Raw genomic sequence first — 25,862 nt, 5'->3', positions numbered from 1 at the left:
TTCTGCCTGTGCTCAGTTAGGCCTTGGGCTGTGGAGGGTGCTCTGGTGTAAAGATGCCCTCTGCCTGTGCTTGGTTAGGCCTTGGGCTGTGGAGGGTGCTCTGGTATAAAGATGCCCTCTGTGCCTGTGCTCGGTTAGGCCCTGGGCTTCGTTGTCCTTCCCTGCAGCGGGCGCTGCATTTGGCAGTGGTATGTGCAGCTGCTGACATGGCTCATGTACCTTGTTCCTGTGGACAGTGATGGCTGTGGTCTGTCATGCCCTTGGCTTGGGGCCAGTGTAGTCAGGAGAAGGGAAACGAGGAAATGGTCCTGCTGTTGTCACTGTCAAGCCAGCCATGAGAACATTCTGGCTTCTTTTAACATGTCCTCCCGAACCAGTCAAGCTCTAATGTGCCCTCACATGCCCAGCACAATGCCCAGTGCAGAGAATGTGAGGTTTTAAATTTGAGCAGGAGACTTTAGCGGTATGTATTCATTTATACATTTAACTTCAGCTTGGAAAAGTTTACATTGAATTTCATCTTGTTTTTTCTTACAGTGAAAAATGTGAGGTTTTACAGTATTCTGCAAGGGAAGCTCAAGATTCAAAAAAGGTAAGAAAATGGTTGAAAAGTTGAAAGTTATTCCTACATTTGATTCATGTGTAAGGTTCTTGCAAATCGGATTGTCAGTTAGATTCCCACTGGTCTTAACAAACATCACTGTTTTATCACCTGAAAGCAGTGCCAGTCAAACCCATCATCACACTCCCCTGACTGTGAGGTTTCGATTTTCTTTCAAGTAATTCAGTTTCTACGATCTGAAAATTATAGATGTCACAGAATCTTGGATCATCCACTCCACCATTTTTATTAAAGAGATGGAAAATTGAAAGTTGGATTAGTTAATGGGAAAGATTTACATGTAAAGATAACAGTTTTCCTTAAATTAGTGTGTTTTGTGAAAGTCTAGTAAATCTTGGCGTAGTTTTCAGGGAACTTTATGAATAACAGCCAGACAAACATTAAAACATCTGAAGAAGAATAACGAAAGAACATTTGCCCTCTCACATACAAAAACAAACTATACAATTATAGTAAGGAGAGCATCGTGGTGTTAATGCAAGAATTAATAAAGAGCTTAATGGAACAAAACAAGAGTCCAGAAACATGTATGCACCTGTGTGTAAGTATCTTCAGTTTGGCAAAGTTAGTTCCTTAAAGGATAATTACAAAAATGAAGTAGAGGAAAATTGTTTCCTAAATGGTACTGAGGCAATTGAGCATCCATTTGTTAAAAAACAAGTTTTTTATTTTTTATTTTATATATTAAGCATAAATTACTAAAAACAAAACGAGGTATAACAATTCTAGAAGAAAATACAAGTTTCAGGATCTGGTCTTGAAGTGTGAGTGGTGCCCGTGTAACAGGGAAGCTTTGCATAGTTGGCTGCTGGGGTGACAAGCACGCTTCAGTTGCCTCTCAGCATTGGGAGGATGAGAAGAGGGAGGTTAACTGAGCTTTTCTGCACAGAGAGTGGCATTCTCCTTGCAGAGGGAAGCCCTGCATTTTCACCCAGGCTCTCCTACTACCAGTTGTAAAGTTCTTTTGAGACCTTGGTTTATTCTACTCAGACTGATTAAATTACATTTCATTTTCTCCTCGGCCTTCTGTTTCTGTTTTTAGAGTATTTATATACCTTTGAGAGACTGTTTAGGTGGCATGTATCTTAGAAGAAGAAGAATACATTTTGTCTCTAATACTATGTTATTTGAGTTCATTTTTGAATTTACTCAAATTCCCGAAACTAAAGAGGGTTCATGAGTTTGGCCTGTTGTGAGGAGAGAATGCATATGGAAAGATTACTCCTCTGGAAGGTCAGACTGTGTAGACAGCCAGCCTTGAGGCCGGGCACCTAGATCATTAGGTCTCTCTAGGAAATGGGTTTATATCTTACTCTTTTGTCATTTTGAGGGGCTAGGTTTTGCCTTTTAGAAGGAACTTACTTGGGAAGAAATGAGTAGCCTGTCCTGAAGGCTGATGTTTCTCCCCTAGTCTTGCTTGTTCTCACCTGTCATTTTCTCCCAGCCTGCAGGGTAATGTCTGTCCTACTTCTTGATCCCTGAGTGTTAGCTAGGCAAGGCCATACTGTGATGTAACACTCAAGCCCACCATTTCATTAGAGGTCAGCCAGCTTCACTTCCATTCTGACTGTTACGGTGTGATTCTTCCTGCCAAATATTCATAGCTTATAATGTATTAAAATGTTACCTCTTGGCCAGCCATGGTGGCTCACGTCTGTAATCCCAGCACTTTGGGAGGCTGAGGCAGGAGGATCACTTGAGCCCAGGAGTTTGAGACCAGCCTGGGCAACATGGCGAGACCCCATCTCTACTAAAAATGCAAACATCAGCCAGGTGTGGTGGCGGATGCCTGTAGTCCCAGCAACTCGGGAGGCTGAGGTGCTGAGGTGGGAGGACTGCTTGAGCCCAGGAGGCCAAGGCTGCAATGTGCTGTGATTGTGCCACTACTTTCCAGCCTGGATGATAGAGCCAGACCCTGTGTCAAAAAAAGTTATTTCATTTAAATTTCTAAAATGGGGTTCTCTGTTTAAATTGGAATTTTTCCTGTATTAGGTGGTAGAGGACATTGAATACCTGAAGTTCGATAAAGGGCCGTGGCTCAAGCAGGACAATCGCTCTTTATACCACCTGCGATTACTGTAAGTGCATCTGTGTGGGGGCTGTTGCATGTCTGGGGTCTACTTGCATGATGGGGAATCTTAGGGAAGTTTGAAATAATTATGTTTCAAGTTAGGTGTTAGCGGCACCAATCCAATACTTAGATGTATTTTCTCTTCCAAACAGCTCCTGAACCCCCTGGTCTGATACTTAATTTATTGAGTGCCATTATTAATTTAACAGGCAGATTTAAGAGATATAGTGTCAGATAAAATTCTTGATGTCTTTGAAAATGTGTTTTAGTGGAGGAGACAGAGTAAACAAATAGATAAAACTGCGTCAGGTCACAAAGGCCAGGGAGAGAAGTAACCCTGAGTAACAGGGTGGTGAGTAGCTAGGGGGGACAAAGGGCCTCTCTCGGGATGAGGCCTAAGTGAGGCCAGGATTGGGTCCTGTGGGCTGTGGGGTGAGCAGAGGGCAGGGGCTCGGCAGGTGCAGAGGCTCTTGAGGCAGGAGTGTGGTGGGAAGGTACGCCCAGCAGCCAAGCCAGTGTGGCCGGAACAAGTGTGGGGAGGGGAGGCCGCGGTGGAGGAGGGCAGGACCAGGAGGGGAGGCCGCGGCGGAAGGGGACAGCACTAGGAGCGGAGGCCGCGGCGGAAGGGGGCAGGACCAGGAGGGGAGGCCGCGGCGGAGGAGGGCAGGACCAGGAGGGGAGGCCGCGGCGGAAGGGGGCAGGACCAGGAGGGGAGGCCGCGGCGGAAGGGGGCAGGACCAGGAGGGGAGGCCGCGGCGGAAGGGGGCAGGACCAGGAGGGGAGGCCGCGGCGGAGGAGGGCAGGACCAGGAGGGGAGGCCGCGGCGGAGGAGGGCAGGACCAGGAGGGGAGGCCGCGGCGGAGGAGGGCAGGACCAGGAGGGGAGGCCGCGGCGGAAGGGGGCAGGACCAGGAGGGGAGGCCGCGGCGGAAGGGGACAGCACTAGGAGCGGAGGCCGCGGCGGAAGGTGGATAGGTCATGGTGCGTTTGGTGGGTTTTCTTCTGATGAGATGAAATGCCGTTTGGGGGTTTGAAGCAGAGGAGTAATATGATATGACTTATATCCATTCAGCTATTGTGTGGATTCTTTGGTATCTATTAAACGTAAAACAAAAACCATACCGATTAGGTAAGGTTGAAAAAAGCTATCTTCATCTGCACCACTCTATTGAAACTGCTCCTGCCAAGGAGACGGCCTCACCGTTCCAGATGCGGCAGACCCTTGTCTGTCTTCATGCTGCTCCCTGGCCCTGGAAGCAGCGCCGCTGCCCCTCTTCTCCACTCCCTTCTGCTTCCATGTCCCCCATCCTCCCCCACTCTCTCACCCCTCCACCAGCTGCTGCCCTCTGGGGCTGGGCTCTCCTTTTCTGGTTCCTTCTGCCTGCTACTGGGCTCTGGCAGGCACAGTGACCCCAGGCAGTGTCTCGTCCGTTGAATTCAATTTCTTGAGGACGTACCTAGTCACACAGCTGTGGATAGCGTGGATACCACCGTAGGTCTTGGCCCAGACCTTTCCCCTGCACACCCAGCAAATATCCCCCGGCTGCCTCTTGCAGTGTCTCTGTGCATTGACCTTCACACCGGTGATCCCCAGCTCTGCCTCTTCTGTCCTGGCTGGTGCTGGCCACCCGGGAATCTCATCCTGCTTGGGTATCTCCTCCACCACCCACCCCCTGCTGCTTCTCATCACTGCAACGCCCAGTTCCTGGTACGGGCCTCATATCCAGCATGCACTCAGGAGATGTATCTGGAGTGAGTGACTTTGATTTCTTTTAGGGCTATAAATTCTACAAAATTCAGAGATGATTTTATAGTGAAAAGTGCTGTTGTATCATAATTCTGATTATTTATAAATCAAGATTCGAGTAATTTGAGGGTTTTGACTTGTGAAAATGCAGGAAACATGAGTAGCTATTTGGGGATCTGCCTTTTGTGTTAAGTCTCGAGCCCTTGGCCTGAGCCTGCCCTGTGCTGCTTCCTGCCTCTACCCAGGATGCTCTGCGCAGACTGCACCAACACTTTGCCTCTCGAGGGCCTGGAGGCACAAGGATGGCCAGGGCACTCAACTTCCCTCGCCTCAACGTTTAGAAGTAAATTAGGAAGTTGGTGCCTGCAGATGGCAGCTCTGTTCTTGGCCCGGTGATGTTGGCATTCTTAGGCCATTGGTGCTTACCTTCTTTCTCTACCTGATGGGACGTGAGTGATACAGTAGTCTCCTAGGATGACCAGAGGGACAGCTGGCTCACTGCACATGTCACTAAAAGTTCACTGATCAAAATGTAAACAGAATGTGTAATAAGTTTACTTCTGGCCAGGCAGCGTTCACGTCTATAAACCCAACACGATGGGAAGCTCAAGCGGGAGGATTGCTGGAGCCCTGGGGTTCGAGACCACCCTGGGCAATATAGTGAGACCCCATCTCTACAAAAAATTTAAAAATTATCTGGGTATGGTGGTGCATGCCTATAGTCCCAGCTACTTGGGAGGCTAAGGTGGGACGGTCACTTGAACCTGGGAGGTTGAGGCTGCAATGAGCTGTGTTCACGCCATTGTACTCCAACTTGGGCGACAGAGACCCTGTCTCTCAAAAGAAGTTTACTTCTGTTTGATGTTTTTAGTACAGCATTAATAAGCAAAAAATAGGTTTACATTTTAAAAAAACTAGTCATTCTACTTAGTTTGTTAATTCCTGCCCCACTGTTAAAATAGTATTTGCAAAATCAGTTTTCTAGTTAGTGGAATGGATACTGAAGGGTGAGCGAGGTAGGCACACTGTGGGGTCCTCATGTCAGACTGAGGAGATGGGAAGGGTCAGGTCAGCCCTTAACTGGCTGTGTGACTTGGGACAAGTCACTTTATCTGCCTGTGCCTCCATATGTAAGATTATGGCGGTGAAGTAGAGTGCTAGGCCATGTGTATTGAAGGGAAAAACAAATATAAATTTCATATATTATATTCCATATATTGACTATTGTATAAAATGGTATTAATCTAAAAGTAGCTTACTGAAATGATTGGCTCTCTAGAAAGTCTTTTTAAAGGAATCTAGCAAATCTTCCATTAGAAAGTAAAACAAACAACAAAACCTGCTTTCCTTGTCCTTTTTTTTTTTTTTTTTTTGTTGAGTCAGAGTTTTGCTCTTGTTGCCCAGACTGGAGTGCAGTGGTGCGATCTCAGCTCGCTGCAACCTCTGCCTCCCGGGTTCAGGCAATTCTCCTGCCTCAGCCTCCTGAGTAGATGGGATTACAGGCATGCACCACTATACCTGGGCTAATTTTTTGTATTTTTAGTAGAGACAGGGTTTCGCCATGTTGGGCAGACTGGTCTCGAACTCTTGACCTCAGGTGATCCACCTGCCTCGGCCTCCGAAAGTGCTGGCATTACAGGCGTGAGCCACCGCGCCGGCCTTCCTTGTCTTTCTGAGCCATTACTAGGAGACGGAAGTAAAGCACAAAGCACTGCTTTTGGCCTCTGAATAAATATTCTGCATCCTGGAGACAATGGCCAAAGGTTACAGTGCCTACTCCAGGTGGACAACGCATTTCAACCTGAGGGCCGTGAGTTTGCTGATTGACAGGGCGACCGACCAGAAATTAGAGGGGTCCTCTGAGGTGTCTGAATGTAGAAGTTTCTCTGAGTCATTGAAGTCAGCTGATTATTCCCTGTGCAGCCATTTTTGTTGCAAAGTCAGTGTGTGCTTTGCTGTGAACTGTGGCAAGGGCCATCAAACATTGGTTCATTCCGAGTAATTTTAACTTTAGGACAGGGATGTGTAGGTGATGGAGACCAAGAGGGGAAAATAAAAGTATATTTCTGAGAAGAGAATGATTGTTGTAATACCAGAGACTCACCATTTCATAACCAGGTCAGAAGAATCTCTTGAGAGGAACTCAGCCACTCACCTGTCACTGTGCCCCTGGGCAAGGGGCCTAACCTCTCTGAGCCTCTGTCTCCTTGTTGTAAAGCAGGAAGAAAATAGAAGCTACCTCATAGGACTGTTGTGGGGATTAAATGTGGGAATAATTTGAAAGGCTCAGAACAATGTATATATATCATAAGTACTAAAGTTTTAGGGACTATGTTATGATACTGTTTATGGTATATTATTATACTCTGATTGTAGATGCATGATGTGTTTACATTTCTCCATTAATATTTTTGTTCTTTAATACTAAGCTTTTTTTTCTTTTACTTTTTAAGTAGTTTTTTTCTGATCTTAGAAATAATTTACATTAATTATCCTCAATTCACGCTTTATGGAAATCTACAGTGAAGTTGAACCCACCTCCCAAAGACAACCATGATGAAGATGCTATTCATATTTTTTTCTGTGCATGCCCCAGTGCAGTTTATTGTTGTAATCCAGATTCCCAGTGTGCCTCGCCCCTTGGTGGGAGAGCTGACCTTCTGAGTGATGTGCCCACCAACCTTGCAGGGTTGAGCACCACAGGGCTTAGCACTGCTTTGTATATGTAGTTCTGTGTTGCTTAACGACAGGGATATGTTCTAAGAAAGGCGTCATTAGGCGATTTCGTCGTGAAAACATCATAGTGTATATTTACACAAGCGTAGATGCTAAAACCTGCACACCTAGGTGATATGGTGGAGCCTGTTGCTCCTAGGCCATAAACTTGTACAGCATGGTACAGTACTGAATACTGTTGCCAGTTGTAACACAATGGTAAGTATTTGTGTATCTAAACATAAAAAATAATATGGTATAAAAGATGAAAATGGTCCACCTGTCTAGGGCATGTACCGTGAGTGGAGCTGACGGGACTGGCAGTTGTTCTGGGTGAGTCAGTGAGTGAGTGGCGAGTGAATGTGAAGGTCTGGGACATCACCGTACACTGTGGTAGACTTTGTAAACAATGTACAATTAGGCTACACTAAATTTATATAAAAAGTTTTTTTCTTCAGTAAGAGATTAACCTTAGCTTACTATAACTTTCTTTATAAACTTAAATTTTTTTCTTTCTTTATATCCTTATTCTAGAAGTATTTTCTGATTTTTAAAATTATTTATTTTTACTTTTTAAACTTTTGTTGTTGTTGTTGTTAATTAAGATACAAACACAGTGGCCTAGGCCTACCCGGGGTCGGGAGCATCTGTATCACTGTCTTCCACCTCCACACCTGTCTCACTGGAAGGCCTTCACGGGCAGTAACACGCGTGGAGCTGCCACCTCCTGTGACAATGATACCTTCTTCTGGATGCCTCCTGAAGGACCTGCCTGAGGCTGTTTTACAGTTACTTTTTTAAATAAGTAAGATGAGTACTCTAAAAATCATGATAAAATGTCTAGTATAGTAAATAACCTAAACCAGTAACATGGTCTTTGATGAGAATATCAGGTATTCTGTACTGTACATAATTGTATGTGCTGGACTCTTCCATGACTGGCAGTGCAGTAGGTTTGTTAATACCACATCACCACGGACACAGGAGTCATGCGCTGAGCCATGGCACTGTGACAGCTGCTGTGATAGGAAGTGTTCAGCTCCATTAGAATCTTGTAGGACCACGTTGTATACGTGACCTGTTGTGGACTGAAACGCCATGCTGTGCATGACTGGAAACCGGCAGGAACCTGTCACTCTGTACAAACAACATGAGTTTCACAGGAAAGCCACAGGAAGGCTCTGTGGTGCTCTCTCCATCAGTATAACTTTGTGAATTTGCCATAACATTTCCATTTTCCCAAAATTCAGCTTTAGCTGCAGCTGTCAGGTTCCTCATAGGAAACAGATGGCACATTTGACCAGAGAACAGAAGAGAGTTTAGTAAAGGAACCATTGATGAAGAGCAGGGCAGGGTTGAGGGAAGCAACAGGATGGTGAGACACCCAGGCCATCCACAGTGGGAAACTGGCAGTTGAGGGCAGGGGCACTGGGTTTTGGAGTCCAGAGCTGCTGCTGCTGCTGCTATGGAGGAGGCTGTCCAGCATCAGATGGAGCCCGAGGGGGATGGGGAACCCGCATGCAGGGAACCAGCAGAACAATCATCCACCCAGCTGCACTTGAAGTCAGAGGGCAGTAGAGCCCCTCGGATGCAAGGAGCCAGCCTCTGGGCACAGAGCACCTTGGAGGAAGGGTAGAGAGGAGATCTAAAGGGCCAGGTGGAAAATAGCCCCAGACTCCACCCAGAGAATGCAGAGGACGGTCAGCATTCACCGTTGTCCTCTGTCCAGAATGAAAACGTGCATCCCTACGTGGAACAGGGGCAGCCACCATGTCATTGTGCGGTGATGACCATTCATAGTCTTGAGTTGGTCACTGCAGATGTTTTTCATATAAAGTAGAGGGGGAAAGAAACAACCTGCCGCAGAGTTCGTGGAGTCCCCGCTTCTGTGGTGAATTTGGAGAGCCAGGTTCACTTTGGTAGCTTCCTTGGTTCCCACAGCCTCCTCCCGTCTGCCAGCAGCTCAGCTGCATGTGGTCCTTACCTGGTGCAGCGTCCTGAGCCTGTGTGCTGTGGGTTGGAGCCTTGGGGGCTGCCCTCTGTGGCAGCTGCTGCCTGTCTCTGTTCAGAATAAGATTTATCACAGTTGGATGAGGACAGACAGACAGATCAATACAAAAAAAGACATGGTGGACTCTGGAGAAATCCATGCACAGGCTCTTCCTCCTGTGAGGGACACTGACAAACTGACTGAGCGACTTTCTCTAGCAGCGAAAAATACAGTAACATATGGGCAGTATTTCTGCCTGGAAAGCCCTTTAGACACTCAGTGCCCGTAATTTTTACTGGGGGCTGGTCACGTAGGAATCCTCTGCTTCGCAACTACTCAGGTTCCAGACTCCCAGAAAGAAGGCAGGTGTTCTCCATAACTCCCATCGTACCCTGGTAGGGCTGAGTTTGCTGCCCAGCCTCATCAGCATGGGGCACTTTTTAGAAGCTGAGTTTCCAGAAGCCAACCAAGGGCCAGCCTCGCAAGGAGGCCCTACCACAGACAGCAGCATAGGCCTGCTCTGTGTGTGGCGAAGGAAAGGCTTTCTGAGAGCGCAAGAGCTGTGCTTCTGGCAGAAAAACTTCAGGCAGGGGAGGCAAATCTGAACCTAGGAAATGTGGTTTTTCAGCTTGGGCAGAGCCTGGGATTTTAACAAGACTGAGGTTTTGTAAGAGAGAGGGGCAAGGGAACTGAGCACAGACAAAATCGCATGTGAGTAGTGGCGAACCATGACGCTTAGTCTGGGTAAGGAGGGAAGTGAAGGAGGGAGGGGTGAGGGGACTGAAATGACAAAGTGGATGACAAGCCAAAGGCATACCCTCTTGGAAGAGAAAGTCGGGAACAAAGGTTGAATATAGAATCAAATCACCTGCGATTCTGCCCCCACAGTGCCAGGATTAACAGTTGAATGCAGGTTCTTCCAGTCTTTAAATGTGTGTGTGTGCGTGTATTTCTAAATGTATCTTGTGTGTATTTTTGTATTCTACTTCCAATATTTTGAGCATGTTCATGTTTTGTTAAACATTTTAAAATTTGATTTTTTCATGGCTCCCCATATATGCTGCACTTACCATTGATTGAGATGCAAATCAGGGCTTGGCAAACTGTTTGGCCTGTGGGCCAGATCCAGCCGTCAGCTGCTAAGAATGATCCTTACGTTTTTAAAGGATTGGAAGGAAAAGAAAGGATTATGTGATGGAAACTGTATATAGCTCTCAAAGCCTGATATTTGCTATCCGGCCGTTTAAAGAAAAAGTTTTGACTTCTCCGACACTGCATAATCTGCATAATTTACCGTTTCTTTAAAATAGATCTCTTGGGTTATTTCAGTTTCTTCATGTTCATAATACAGTAAAGAGCATGTTGTACCCCTTTTTGTTCAATTTCAGGTTACTTAAAGTATAAAAGTGGTCAGAGTATATGAACGCATTTTACAGCTATTGAGTTTTTGCAAAATGATTCTCCGGAATATGTGTACCAGTATTAATACTTGGACCTGGTCCTCTGAATTTCCCTGTAAAGAATATAATTAAACAAAATGCAAACAAAAACTTTCGATTCTGATACCAATACAAGTATTTGTTTTACTTTGCATTTTATAAACACTAAACTTCAATTTATATTTTTATTGGCTATTTATTTGCTCTTTGTGAATTTTCCCTTCATATTTATTAACTTTTTCAAAGAACCAGGTTTTTGTTTTGATGATTTATCCAGTTGTTTTCTGTTTTATTGATGTATACCCTAGTTTTATTATTTTTTCTCTGCTTTCTTCAGGCTTCACTTGCTCTTTTTCTATAGATTCCTAAGCTTATTGATTTTAGATCTTTTTTCTTTTCTAATATAGTCAGCCCTTTGTATCCCTGGGTTCCGCATCCTTGGATTCAACCAACCTTAGATCAAAAATATTTGGAAAAAAAGAAGCCAATAAAAATAACACAGCAATAAAAAATAATAAAAATGTAAAAATACAGTATAACAGCTATTTATATAGCATTTACATTGTATTAGATATTATAATACTTACTATATTATTGTATTACATTGCATTAGGTATTATACATACTCTAGAGATGATTTAAAGCGGGGGTGTCCAATCTTTTGGCTTCCCTGGGCCACATTGGAAGAAGAATTGTCTTGGACCACACATAAAATAACACTGACGATAGCTGATGAGTTAAAAAAAAAAAAACAAAAAACAAAAAAACTCACAATGTTTTAAGAAAGTTTATGAATTTATGTTGGGCTGCATTCAAAGCCTGCCTGGGCTGTATACAGCCATGGGTTGGACAAGCTTCATTTAAAATGTGTGGGGGGTGTGTGGCATAGTTTATATGCAAATACTGTATCATTTTATGTAAGGGACTTGAGCATCCTCAGATTTTGGTATTAGTGGTGGTCTGGGAAGGAAGCCCTGGAGAACAGAAGAATGGTTGCATATGCATCAGTGCTATCAGTTTCCCTCTAGGGAAGCCCTGGAGAACAGAAGAATGGTTGCATATGCATCAGTGCTGTCAGTTTCCCTGTAGGTGCTGCTTTTGCTGTATCACACAAATGTGGATAAGTTGTATTTTTATTTTCATTCAAAATGTTTAAAAAAATATTTTGAGACTTTTTCTTTGACCCACATGTTATTTAGAAGTGTGTTGTTTAATCTCCAGGTATGTAGGGATTTTCTGGGTATCTTTCTGTTGTTGATTTCTAGTTTAATTCTCTTGTGGTCTGAAAATACACTGTGTATGATTTCTCTCCATTTACATTTATTAAGGTTTTATATGGCCATTGTTTCCTACCTTGATTAGTGTTCCAATTCAGCTTAAGAGTGTAGATTCTGCTGTTGCTGGAGTGTTGTATAAATGTCAGATCGAGCTGATTGATGGTGGTATTCAAGTCCTCGTTATCCTTACTGATTTTCTCTCTGCTGGGTCCATTGGTTACTCAGAGTTGGGGTCATCGGTATCCTTACTGATTTTCCCTCTGCTGGATCTGTTGGTTACTGAGAATTGGAGTCATCGGTATCCTTACTGATTTTCTCTCTGCAGGATCTGTCGGTTACTGAGAGTTGGGTTTAAATTTCCAACAGCACTGGATTTGTCTATTTCTCCCTTGGGTTCTGTTAGTTTTTGCATCATATATTTTGAGGTACTGTTGTTAGGTACATAGTTTATTATCTTAGGTTATTATCTTCTTGAAGAATTGGCCGCTTTATCATTATGCAATGCCCCTCTTTTTCGCTGATGTTTGTCCTTGTTTGAAGTCAGCTCTATCTGATTTAATATAGCAGCTTTCAGTTAGTGTGGGCGTGCTGTGTCTTTTTCCTAGTCTATCTCGAGTCTTTAGTTTTCTTGTACATAGTAAGTAGTAATTGGGTCCTGTGTTTTAATCTGCTCTGACAGTTTGTCTTTTAATTGCTGTATTTGGACCATTCACGTTAGAAGTGAGCGTGAAGATAATCAAGTTCCATTTTACCATGCTTTTCCCTGTTCTCTGTTTACTGCATTTGTTGTTTCTCCCTGCCTCTTTTTCTGCCTTCTCTGGATTTCATTGAGCATTTTATAAGATTCTCTTTTATCTTTTCCCTTAACATCTTGATTGTACTTTAAAAAAATGTTTGTAGTGGTTGCTGTGGAGTTTCCAGTATATATTTACAACCCATCTAGGTGCACTTCGCGATGGCGCTGCTGCTCCATGGGGCTGCGGGTACCGACGGCACAGTCTTCTTGGCTCCTCCTGCTGTCACTGTGACATGGCTGCCATTCCTCCCACTTTTCTTTTTTTTTTTTCTTTGAGACAGAGTCTCGCTCTGTTGCCCATCGCCCAGGCTGCAGTGGCATGATCTTGGCTCACTGCAACCTCCCCCCTCCTGAGTTCCAGCAGTTCTTATGTATCAGCCTCCCAAGTAGCTGATATTACGGGCGTGCACCACCACACCCGGCTAATTTTTGTATTTTTAGTAGGGATGGGGTTTTGCCATGTTGGCCAGCTAGTCACAAACTCCTAATCTCAAGTGATCTGCCTGCCCTGGCCTCCCAAAGTGCTGGGATTACAGGCGTGAGTCACCGCACCTGGCCTCTTCCACTTTTTATAAGCTATAAAATCACTCAATTCATTGTTGCTGTTAGTCCAGGAAAGGCCATTGATTTTCAGTTTTTTCTTATTGGAAGGATGGAAATTACAGCTTCCAGCCTTCACCCTTTGAAGCTGAAGCTGGAAGTTCCCTCTTTGTTTTTTAAAACTCTGTTAACATTTTGGACTAGATGCCTATATTTGTGTGTGTGTTTGTAAATTTACCTAAATGATCTATTATTCAAAACTTTGCTTTAAAAAACCTCCACCTTCTCTTTAAACTGCTCTATTGCAGCGGTCCCAAACCTTTTTGGCACCAGGGACCGGTTTCATGGAAGGCAGTTTTTATACAGACTGGGGCTGGGATGGGGGGATGGTTTCAGCATGATTCAAGTGTGTTACATTTATTGGGTACTTTATTTCTCTTATTCTTACATTCTTATATATAATGAAATAATTCTACAACTCACCATCATGTAAAATCAGTGGGAGGCCCGAGGTTGTTTTCCTGCAAGTAGATGGTCCCATGTGGGGGTGATGGGAGACAGTGACAGATCATCAGGCATTCGATTCTCATAAGGAGCGTGCAAACTAGATCCCTTGTATGCACAGTTCACAATAGGGTTTGTGCTCCTGTGAGAATCTCATGCCGCGCTGGTCTGACAGCAGGTGGAGCTCAGGCAGTAATGCGAGCAAGGGGAATCGGCTATAAATACAGATGAAGCTTCACTGGCTTGCTTGCTCACCTCCTGCTGTGTGGCCAGGTTCCTAACAGGCTGCAGAGGTTTGTGGCCCGGAGGCTGGGGACAGGACCCTGCTGAACCGTGTTTTGCTGTTATGTCTGAAATCTCATAGTTAACAGTAGATGTCAACACAGCATCTGGAAGGTGTTTCGGAAATAATTTGTCTGTTCCACAGCACTTCTGTAGGGCGGGACTCCCTCATTTTACAAGGAGGAGACCATGACTCAAGAGAGCTCAAGCCTGCCAAGGTTGTGTGACTGTGTGGGGCGTCTCACCTCTCGGGCTGCAGGAGCTAGAGCTGCTGCTGTCTGCATCCTCTGTGCGGTCCTGTGCCCTGGGCCATCTTGCTTTCCCTCCTGCCGTCTGTTCAGGCTTGAATCCTGGTGGAACCTTCGACTCCTCCGTCAACCATAATCCTAGCTTGAACCCTCCTTTTTCCCTGCTGACCCCCTTATCCTCCCCAAAGTCACTCCCTGCAGGTCAATGTGCCACTTTCAGTGACTTCTCTCCGTTGTCTCTAACACTGCTGCTCCCCTTGGGGTGTAATCCCCTGGTTCTTGGTCTCTGTTCCTCTGCCTCTTGATTTCTTCATCCCACTCCCACCAGGTTTATTTTTTTAAAAAGTCACAGTGACCCCGTTTTCTCTTTACTTGAATCTTTGAGTGGCCTGTCTTCGTTTAGTCATAGGTCTGAATTTCCTTTCCCAGAATTAATTCAGAATCCCAGTCTGCCCTGGTTCTGCGTCTTCTACCAGGATACCAGGCAATCTCCCAGGCCCTTCTTCCACCACCACCTGCCCAGTAGTTACCTAGAAATCCTAGCAGTCTTTAAAGCTTGGGCGTAATCACCCTTTTTTCTCCCTGACACCTTCCCTTAACTCTTGTAGGCTGTTACTTATGTGAATGTATATGGTATCCTTGTTTGTTAGTATTAGCTACTGCTGGCCATCATATGACATCTAACAAACTTACGGAGACAAGGGATTGTGTCTGACTTGACCTCCCTGTGGTAACAGTGTCATTTTCTAAACACAGTGTGAAATGTGTGTTGATTCGATTCTGCACCATTCATGTGGTTATTTAGTTATGTGCTTATCGGAGCATGGAGAAGGATCCTGTAATTCCCCCATAGTGTATCAATTATAGCATTCAGTTGTTTTAATCTAGCTCACTATGAATGGTTTTGTCCTTTTTTCTCCTGATATTTTGCCTTTCTTCCTCCCCAAAGATGTTTCATAAGTTTACAATATCAATTGTGTTTATTTTCATTTGAGTAACATTTCTCAATTGAGGGACTCAAGTGATAATTATGACCAATTTTCTAACATAATTATTGTAAACATGCCGTTTACCAGTGACATTCATTTTATCCAGAACCTGACCAAATTATTGGTTTAGAACATTTCTGCACCATCTCAGTTACGTGTTGCCAGTGTCTAATTATGTGTATGTGTATAGCTATGCTTGTGCTGAGAGGCAGTAATTGTATTTTTCAGTCTTGTTCATATCCACATCCCTAACTGACTGGCGCCTGCTTGGGCTGGTTTCAGTCCAGTCAGGACCTCCGAGGACACGTCAGGCCTCCAGCTGTGCAAGCTCCTCTCAGACCATCCCTGCTTCTCCAGAGCCCAGACCTTCACACCCACCTTCTTTTTGCTTAATTGCTAAGATTTTTACATGACTCCTGGAGCACGTCTTTTTAACATGAAATTTCAGTGCTACAGAAACTGTAGCATGTGAGTTTGGTTTCAGATAGAACTTTGCAATTCACGAGAAACTGAAAAATAGGGTTTGGAAATGTTATAGGACAAAGTGTTGACATTCTGTTAATTGGGAAACAGCTTGAGTCATAAAACACAATTTACAATTTTATTCTTTTTTCTGTGTTCCTGCCTTACTCTTGTTTTAAAATATGTGTCCCAGCACCTCATATCGTAACCAAGCTCTAGTATATTTTATCTTCTTCTTTAGACAGTGACTTATGATATTAAAAGGATATATTATCCTCAATCAGTTTTGAATTCTTCTTAATGAAAGTAAGTGCTTTGTGAAGAGAATATTTTCTTTCACTGCCTTTTGCTTCCTGAGTCATAAAATGATTCCTTGTATCTTTATTTCTTACTTAAATCTAGGAGTTTACTGGAGATATACCATGAACTCTTCCTAGTAGTCATCATTAAGCTCAGAGTAATAAATTGAAAGGGTCGTTTGGTTAGGTATAAATAAATTGTAGAATCATTGCAACAGATTCTTTTTTTAATCTTCAAAAATAGTTTGAAGCGTACTTGTTAAAAGATTTTCCGGGACTACATGTAATGTTGCCAAATTAAGCATAGATGGCGCTGTTGCTCTCACTACTACACATGGTCCAGGCCACTGATTGCTTTCACATTTTCTAGCATTTTCTTAGGTTTTTCAAACTGTAAAGAGAACCATGTCACTTCCCTACATTGATATTTGTTAACATTTAAAATATGAACTTCATTTTTAGTTGGAATTTCTGATTGTGAGATCACTTCAAAAATTATCCTTATATTTGTGTTAACAGTAAGAAGATACTTACTTGTAGATTATTGACACATGCACGGAAGTGTTTGGATAGAATGCATAAGGAAAGCTAGCAGCAGTTTCCTCTGGAGAGGGAATTTGTCGTCTTACAATTAATGCAGTCTTACAAAATACAGCAACTTTATGCCCTTCCCAAACTTTCTGTTTTGCTTGCTTGAGTTTTTAAAAAATATTTGAATATCTTTTGGCAAGTAAAACCAACTTAATAGTAAAACTAAGAAAACGATCTTATCTGTAAGTATGTACATTACAGCCATTTGCCTACCCATGTGGAAACGCACATAAATACACTTAGGAAAACAAACAACCATTGTTATCCTGGCAGCAGTTTCTTGGAGGGGCATTTGCATTATTGGATCACTAACCGTGTACGAGCGACACGGTTTTTACTAGGATGCTCCTGACACTATACCTACCATCCACTCATCTTCAGCTTGCTGCAGGTTCGCAGCTCTGTGGCTGTCTGTGGAAGCATGATTCGTGGATCCCATGAGCCTTGGGTTCTGGTCAGGTTGTTCTGTTTGTGGGAGAGCCTACCTGGGTACTGTGGGGAACAGGCCTTGGGTTTGCTTAGTGGGCCTGGACTGTCTCACAAAGTCGGGCCGAGAGCCAGATACACTCACATAATTTCCATTTGAGCCATTACAAATGAGAAACGTCTCCTGCTTTTATAACTCAGTAATGGGAATGTGACTGTTGAAAATAATTATTTTCTTTGTTTTGAGCCCTTAAGAAAAGAGACTTTATTTTAATGGTTTTTTTTTCCCAAAAGCTCAAAAAATGCTTTTTAAAAATCTTTAAGTATAGTGGTTATATTCAGACTATATTTAATTTAAAATAAGCAAATTGTAACAAAGTATAAATATTTTAACATTCAGCAAAATGAAATAATAAAGCTAAGAGACTATCCTATGATTTGTATATTTATTGGTGCCAAGAAAAGTGGAGAATTAGACCTTTTACAAGCCGTGGTACAACAGACCATCCTATGTTGGCCTCAGCATACAGAACAGAGCAGTAAGACACTGGCTGCCACCCCAGAGGGACTGAAGCTACTCACCGTTCCTGCCCCAAGATCCACTCATCTGGAGAATTGTTAATGGGGGCATGCTTTGTGTGCAGCACTGTCCTGTAACCATTTGCTTCTAGCTTTTTATTCCTGCTATTCCTGTGTTTAAAGCACACTTTGCCTCCTTTTTCTGTGTCTCCAAAACAGCATCCATTCCCAGAAGGTCGTCATTTGTAGGTACTGAGGCTTTTAAAAGATGCTCCCTCAGGTTCTGAGAGTAATATTAAAAAGCAGCTCTAGATCGACCACGTGGTCTTTGGGAGGAAGGCTTTGCTTCTGGGATGATTGCTTGGCAACGAACAGCATTTATTGGGATGTATAGATTTTTTTATATGGATGTTTAAAAAAAATTGGGCTTAAACTTCTTTTATTGTATTTATTTTGATGGTTTGGTGTGATCCACATGTGTCTTATTTTTTAGGGTTCAGGATAAGTTTGAGGTGCTGAATTACACAAGCATTCCTGTCTTTCTCCCGGAAGTCACCATTGGAGCTCATCAGACTGACCGCGTCTTACATCAATTCAGAGAGGTAAGACTGTGGAAATGGAGAAAGCTGGCCGGTGGATGAGTCTGCAGCACCTGGGGACAATGCAGTCACTTCTCCAGAAAGGGGTTTTTGTTGTTGCTGTGTTTTGTTTGTTTTAGTGAAGGAGCCTCTTTTTCATTGAAATAATTCTCCCTTTTCCCCGTATTTCTGTGTGGAAAGCTGATGAAGTCCTCAGATGACAGCCCCAGAGCAGAGATGTTCTTCTGGAAGGTTCTTCATTAGGCATATTATCTTGATAGGAGAACACTCTGTTCATCAGCTGTTATGTCAGTTTCTTTACTGTCAAATGTTACTTCTGGTATTTTCTTACTCTTTGTCTGTAAATAATGAGGGTTCCATTTCTGCAGAAGGCCCTTAGGCCATATGGGAGGGCATAGGGAAGGCAGGCAGAGCTTGGGACAGACAGCGAGGGTGGAAGTTGGTAGGGGCAACTGTGTCATTGATCTTCTTATCCAATTGCCGTACCTTCTTAGTGAGTTATTTGTTCTGGCAAGATTCCATTAGATTCGAGGTGTGTGTAAGTTTTGCTGGGAACCAGCGGGAGAGTTGCAGCCTGCACTGCAAATCCCAATGTCAGTGGACTGGGAAGAGCACGATCCATATCCGTGGCAGTGGTGGCTGTGGTTTGTTATGGGTAAAAGTGAAATAGTTGTATTAAATCAGAACTCCAAGCTATGCCTTCAACATGTAGATGAATTGAAATCTAAATCTTTTTGCATTACTATAATTGTCTGAGTTGATATGAGCAAATTGCCTGAAGCACCCACTGAAAGTCTGAGTAGATCCCCTTGCTTTCTTTCTTACTCTACTTGGCATTTTCTTTTAAGTAAATTTTTTGGATTGTTTTGGAAGTGGTTTTATTCAGCGTGAGGATTTGGGGAAAACACATAAAACCATAAAGATATCTCTCAGAGGCACCTGCGGTTAATAATCTGTGTTCACTTCCTTCTGTCTTTATACACATGTGTGAGTGTGTGTGCTGTTTCTCCCTTTCTGTCCTTGTATACTTGTGTGAGTGCGTGTGCTGTTTCTCCCTTTCTGTCCTTGTCACGATGTGCTGTTTCTCCCTCTTTGAGTGGGGCTCTGCGGATTTGCTGCTTCCCTGGCATCAGCGCTGTAGCTGGTGCCTTGCTTGCTGCTCTTGTGTAGGCCAGAAAACCCACACTTGGTGTTGGTTCCCTGTCTCTGCTTTTGTGCGTGGCCGGGTCCTGTTGAGTCTGTTTCACAAGTGGCTTCGCTTCTTCCTGTTGACATCCAGGCTGCCATCATTCCCACCTGAGCTTGTTCGGTGGCTTCCTCTTGGTCTGCCTGGGTTTAGTCTCTGCACTCAGTAAGGCAGAAGCAGCCATGATCCCAGTGCAGAACCCACCATCTCAGTCCTGTGCCTGAAGTCCTTCCTTTCCTGTGGGAGGTGTGTTAAAGTCTGCCACTCTTTGTAGATTTGTGCCTCCTTTCCATTTTCTCAGATTTTGTTTCATTTATGTTTTAGGGCTATATTATTAGATGCATACAAATTTAGAATTGCATTGTTAGTAGAGTCACCCTTTTCATTATGATATTTTCCTCTTTACCTTTAGCGGTGGTTCTTACTGTAAAGTTTATTCAATATTTATGTAGCATCTGAAACTTTCTTTTGGATAGTATATGCATGATGTAACTTTTTCTATGTCCTTTAATTTCAATCTTTCTGTGTCTTTATATTCAATATGGATACCGTGTAATTTGCAGTTATTTTTAAATTTTTTATTAGTCTGAATATTTGGGATATTTATCTGTTCACGTTTAATGCAATTTTTGTAAATAGCTTATCTTACTGTTTTATATTTTTCTACCTGTTCTAAGTATTTTTTTCTTCTTTGATTAAGTTTTTTTCTTTATTCCATTTACCCCCACCTATTTCCCTACTAGTTATCATTCTTCTAATAGCTTTTTGTTACTAACCTGATAATTAAAATATTTATCTTTGGTTTAATGATGTTGAAGATGAATTAGCTTTCCAGTTCCAGAGCAGAGTTACCCACTGTCATGTTTTGCATGATCTCAGTCGTCTTAATTCTTCATACGTGTTAGCTCCACAGGCATCTGCGACTGTTCGGAGCTGCGCTCGGCAGCTCTGCCTGCGCGTTCGCCCCACGGCTGCCCACCCCTTCCCTGGGCACTGCGCCTGCATGTAGCATCCTTGGCCTTCTGCCTGAAAAATTTTTTGCTAATAATAAATTCTCACACTTATTTTTTAAAATGGTCTTTATTTGATCATCGTTTTTACCCATTGACTTTCTTGGCTAAATTATTACTATGATGGTTGCCAAATTATAATTTTCTGTTTCTATCGTTCTTTCTGTATGACCAGGTAGTGTCCTACTAGAAGCAAGTAGTTTCCCTTCTCCTCATTTATTTATTCATTGATTTCCATATATCACTATGGACTCCCAGATTCCTTTTTATTCAGATACATCTATACTTGTTTCTGTGTTTCTATTTGTTGAAAACTGTGAATACACACCAGTGTCTTCAGTTCCAGTGCAACATATCAAGGTTCATTTTAGTGCTTTCCTAGTCCATATCCTTCTCAGATGATGAGAAACCCAGCCCCCGTGATCTAAGTGTATTTACCTGCTGGAATCTCACGGGGCGTAACTGGTCTCCTGTCTCTGCTACCATGGCTTCCCTAATCCCTGCCACCCAGGCAGGTGCAGGCATTCTCCAGTCCTGCAGAACAGCTTTCCATTTGAACTTGAAGGACGGAAGGCTGTCTTCATTCCTGCAGGTTGTTTTCATTGGGTATTGAGTTTTAAATTGCCAATATTTTCTTTCAGTGCTTCCGAACTTCACTGTTTTATACTTCTGGCTTTTGTGTTTCTAATGGTAGTTCCTGTTTGGAAGATATTTCTTATTTCTCTAGCAGGTTTTTTCCCCTTCTTTTTTAAAGAGATTTTTCTGACTTGGTTTTATGCATTTATACTCTCTGGGGTGTGTGTTGTGTAAGTAGGTGTGCATGTGCATCTGTACTCACTTGGCCTGAGGTTCATAACACTCTTTGAGCCTTTGGCTGGTGTTCATTGTCTGTATCACTTTTTTTTTTTTTTTTTTTTTGAGACAGAATCTCACTCTGTCACCCAGGCTGGAGTGCAGTGGCGTGATCTCAGCTCATTGCAACCTCTGCCTCCCAGGTTCAAGCGATTCTGCTGCCTCAGCCTCCTGAGTAGTTGGGACTACAGGCATGTGCCACCATGCCCAGCTAATTTTTTGTATTTTTAGTAGAGACAAGTTTTCACCATGTTGGCCAAGCTAGTCTCAAACTCCTGATCTCAGGTGATCTGCCTGCCTTGGCCTCTCAAAGTGTGTCTGTATCGCTCTTGCCGCATTTTCTGTCTGCCTTGGCCTCCCACAGTGTGTCTGTATTACTCTTGCCGTATTTTCTCTCTGCTCTCTTTCTGGTTCCAGTTGGTCATATGTTGGACCTTTTCACCATGCACCATGTTCTTCGTGTGTCTGCTCCTTTCTGTATTTCTTGTTTTTTTTTTTTTTTTTGAGCATGCATCAGCCTAGATGTGTTCTTCTAAACTGCCTTTCAAGTTACTAATCATCCTTTCAGCTCGTTCTAATCTGTTGTTAGACCTGTATTTCTTATATTTGAGTTTTGAATTTTCATCCTGGTTTGTTTTTGATTCTAGAGTTTTCATTGTTATAATTTCAAGTTTACTGCCGATATTATTTTTTCATCTAATTTCTTAAACATATTCATCACCGAGTTACACAGAATTATCTGATAATTGCAGTATCTGTGTCTTTTGTATGTCTGTGTGAGCGGTCTGGTCCCTCACCTTTGGTTTGGGGTTGTTTAATCTTGTCGTTTGGTGGCCTCATCATTGGTGTTTTGTTGTTTTTCCAGTGGCAGTCATTTTTCATGGAGACTTTGCCTGGAGTTGTCTCACTCTGGAGAGGATGCGCTTTACCGTCTTCTGGCAGGCATGGAAGTCAGGGCAGGTCCCCTGAGAGCATTCAGGAAGCAAGCTGATGACGCTGGGCTTCCGTTTTGTGAGGTCTGGGGTGTTTCCAGTTTGCCCTTACTGAGAGGCCATTTTTGCCAGGGTCCCTTCTTTTTGTTGGGTCCTGAACTGCATGTTTGGCCCCACAGTGCACTCCCGCTGCTGAAAGCTCTGCCGGGCTTTTCAGCCCCCTGGCTCTGCTGGTGGGACCAGGGAGCGCCTCAGGGATGGGAACGTGCAGCCCAGCTGTGTTTGCTTCTTCTCTGGACCTTGGCACCCAGGGCCCTCCCTGCCCTGTTGCCTTTACAGCCTGATGTTGCCTTTATAGAATTCTTTTCTACATTGTCCCCTGTTTGGTTGTTCAGGAGGGGACAGATGTGTTAGCCGTTTTAACAGTTACATGGTGAGCTCACCTAGCAGTTTTTCATCACTGTGTTTTATGTGGTTTTGTCTGCTTTTCAGTTTGTGAGCATTAAAGAGAATCTAAGAGAATCTATGATATTGGGCTTGTGGTTTGAATTAAATGTTTAGAAATGTTAAAATTTTGAATCGTATTTAAATGACTGGGGAAATCCACTTTCTAAATTTCTATGCATTTTAAAAAATAAACTTGAATTTTTAGAACAGTTTTAGATTTACAGAAAAACCGTGAAGGTAATAGTGAGCTCTCATATCCCACATCCAGTTTCCATTTTATTAACTTCTTCTGTTAGTATGGTACACTTGTTATAATTAATGAATTAATAATACTTATTGGGTTTTTGTTTTTTGTTTTTGAAACCGAGTCTCACTCTATCGCCCAGGCTGGAGTGCAGTGGCATGATCTCGACTCACTGTAACCTCCGCCTCCCGGGTTTAAGCGATTCTCGTGCCTCAGCCTCCTAAGTAGCTGGTATTATAGGTGCCTGCTACCATGCCCAGCTAATTTTTGTATTTTTAGTAGAGATGGGGTTGCACCATCATGGCCAGGCTGGTCTCAAACTCCTGACCTCAAGTGATCTGGCCACCTCGGCCTCCCAAAGTGCTGGGATTACCGACGTGAGCCACCACATTTGGCCCTTATTGTTAACTAAAGCCCACGCTTTGAATTATTCAGATCACCTTAGTTTTTCCCTAATGTCCTTTTTCTGTTCCAATACCCCATCTAGAATATCACATGACATTGGGTCCTCATGTCTCCTTAGGTACCTCTTGGTTGTAACATTTTCTCAGACTTTGTTTTTAATAAGGAGTGCTGGTGAGGTATTTTGTAGACTCTCTCTCAATTGAGGGTTGCCCAATGTTTCTCTAGCGATTAGATTGGGCTGCGTGTTTTGGGGAGGAATCCACAGAGGTGAAGCATCAGGGGCACTTGCTGTCAGTGCAGCAAGGCACCGTGGCCCTGACCGTGGCCTCCTGGCTGAGGTCGTGCTTGCTGGGTCTCCACTGGAAGCTGCTCTTCCTCTTTCCAGAGAGCCCCATGCACACCACAGCCTTTATGTTCCTTTGTTGAGTAAGAATTGTCTGTTTAGAGGATTTTGTTCAAGGAAATTCAGTTGCTTGATATTAAAAAATGATCAGTTGAAATTAAATAGTAATAATAATAATGACCATTTCTGTAAATTCATGGAATTGCTTTTGTCCATCAGAGACATCAGCAGCAGTTCTCATTGCATTTCCTTCTGGAAACAGCATTGTGGGGATACCGGGAGGTGAATGAACAAAGCCCCTCTGGGTTTCATGTGCAGCTGTTTCAGATCTGGGAAGGTTTGTGGCTTCTCACAAAAGGCTCTCTGCATGGGTTGCAGAGCTGCTTTCTAGATTGGCTTCTGTGGGCACTGGGGAAAGCTCCCTCCCCTCCGGTAGTCCCCTCCCTCCTGAGCCTGTGCTCAGGGGGCCCCTCAGGGAGCTTCATTCTGACCTGAGTGACTTTGGTAGAGCCCTTAGCAGACAAGGAAGCGAATACTGAAATGTCTTGTGTGAAGCCTTCTGTAACTGTGTCTCCTTGCACACACCCCTGAGAGAGTACAGGCCTTCCCCAGGAGCAGGAGGAGATGGAGCTTTTTTATTTCTAACAAAAGGCCCCACCCTGGCGAGAGTGGCTTCCTTTTATCCGGCCACCCGACAGACAGCTTGTGCTAGCAGCAATTTCCGTCAGATGCTGAGGGGAAAAAACAACTGTTGCTCTAAAAACATTAAAAATCAAACCCTAACTATAAAACCCATTTTCTCCAACTCTTTTCCTTCTTTTGGAAACAAATACTGATGGTGTAGTAGGAAGGCAGATGTTCATGAAAATGTAGTTTCTCTTGAATCATTTGTGTTTCAGGTTGCCTTCATCTCATTCCTGTCTAGTTCAGCTGGAGACAACAGGCATAGCTAGAAAAATGGAAAGTGTATAGGAAGAGAGAGGGCCCGGAGACAGGAATGTGTGCAGGTGGAGGTGTGTCTGATCTCATCAGAACAGACAGAGAACATGCCAGAGCCCAAGGAGCCATCAATCTCTGACACCTCAACTCGCAGAGGCCACCAGGCAAAGACAGTTGAAGTTGTTTTTAGTTCGGTCACAGTTAGAGGTTCTGAGGTTTAGCAAGAATTATTGTGATGTTTGAATTGCTAACAAAATTAAATGCTGTTTTCTATAATTACACGTTAGAAGAAGAAACAGTAAATACAATCAAGACAAGAATCAAGCTTTTTAGAAAAGAGTTCAGGTTTTGCTTTATGAAAATTGCAAGACAAGTAACTAAAGAAAAGTAGCCTTTGTCAGAGGCGAGGTGAACAGAATTGTCTCTTCTAACCTTGCAGCTGGGGATCCCCTACCTGCAGTGGGCTGCGCCGAGTGAAAGAGAGGGTCCTGAAGTGCTTCTCACTGGTCTTTGGAGGTGGGAAGACCTTCTCATCGGTCTTCAGGTACACGTGTCAGGTCACTGGTCTTTGGAGGTGGGAAGACCTTCTCATCGGTCTTCAGGTACACGTGTCAGGTCACTGGTTTGCTGCAGGGAAGCAAACAGCATTTGAGGACATTCCACAGAATGTGTGAATATTAGAGCAGATGGTATTTGGCAGCCAGTTATTTCCTGGAGCAAGTGGAGGCCATGGATGCCTTTTCATGGCAGTGGTTCTTAGAAGCCCATTACCCTGCTAGGCAATTTCCCACTTTCTGGGAGACTTTTTTTTTTTAATGTTGAAACTATGTGTTTTAGCCAAATCCTGCCACCACCATGAGAATTTCTATAATCCCAATTAATGTTATAAAAATAATAAAATTACTAAAACTGTGCCTTATAATTTCATGAGAAATTTAAAATATACTTGCACTGTGCTTCTATAAATAGGTGGTCTGTGTATTGGAACACGCCCAGGACGTTGCATGCGTATTTTATGATGGGTATTGCCTTGTTGATACTTAGAGGTTAGGAGTTATTAGGTGGCACTTCTGATTCTTGGAAAAGGAGTAATGCTTTGATCTTTATTCTTTAGATTAAGGATTATAGTCTTCGTTTTTCTTCCAGGATTTTCCTGATTTTTCTGACTTTAGTGCTTTTGTAGTTTTGCGAGATGGTTCTAGATTTGAATTTTTCTTTATGCCGGTGCTATTTGCATCTTGTTGGTAGGATGTTATTCCTTGTTGGTAATTCCCCCATTCCTTCTCTTTCTGTAGACATTTTAAACCTAGTTACTTTATGCTCTGTCTCTGGAGCGCTGCTCTGGACGCTGTCTGATCTTGTTCGTTGTTTCTTCTTCTCACCCACGGT

General features: G+C 43.3%; 1 protein-coding gene across 5 annotated transcripts in view; it reads left to right on the top strand.

Moving 5' to 3' along the window:
• NDUFA10 (NADH:ubiquinone oxidoreductase subunit A10) overlaps positions 1 to 25,862 on the top strand; it is a 140,848-nt gene that overhangs the window by 17,634 nt on the left and 97,352 nt on the right. For 4 of the 5 annotated variants that reach the window (XR_010135868.1, XM_054548728.2, XM_002813060.4 and 1 more), the window contains exons 7-9: positions 538 to 592; positions 2,615 to 2,700; positions 18,010 to 18,118. Coding sequence is in view for 4 of the 5 variants with exons in the window: in XM_054548728.2 (XP_054404703.1) it covers positions 538 to 592; positions 2,615 to 2,700; positions 18,010 to 18,118 (250 nt within the window). In the remaining variant the exon portion in view is untranslated. 5 annotated transcript variants of the gene reach the window in all.

This window comes from Pongo abelii, chromosome 11 (genome assembly GCF_028885655.2).
Source record: "Pongo abelii isolate AG06213 chromosome 11, NHGRI_mPonAbe1-v2.0_pri, whole genome shotgun sequence".
NCBI lineage: Eukaryota > Metazoa > Chordata > Mammalia > Primates > Hominidae > Pongo > Pongo abelii.
Note: the sequence above shows the minus strand (reverse complement) of the source record. Positions and strands in the feature narration are given on the sequence as shown.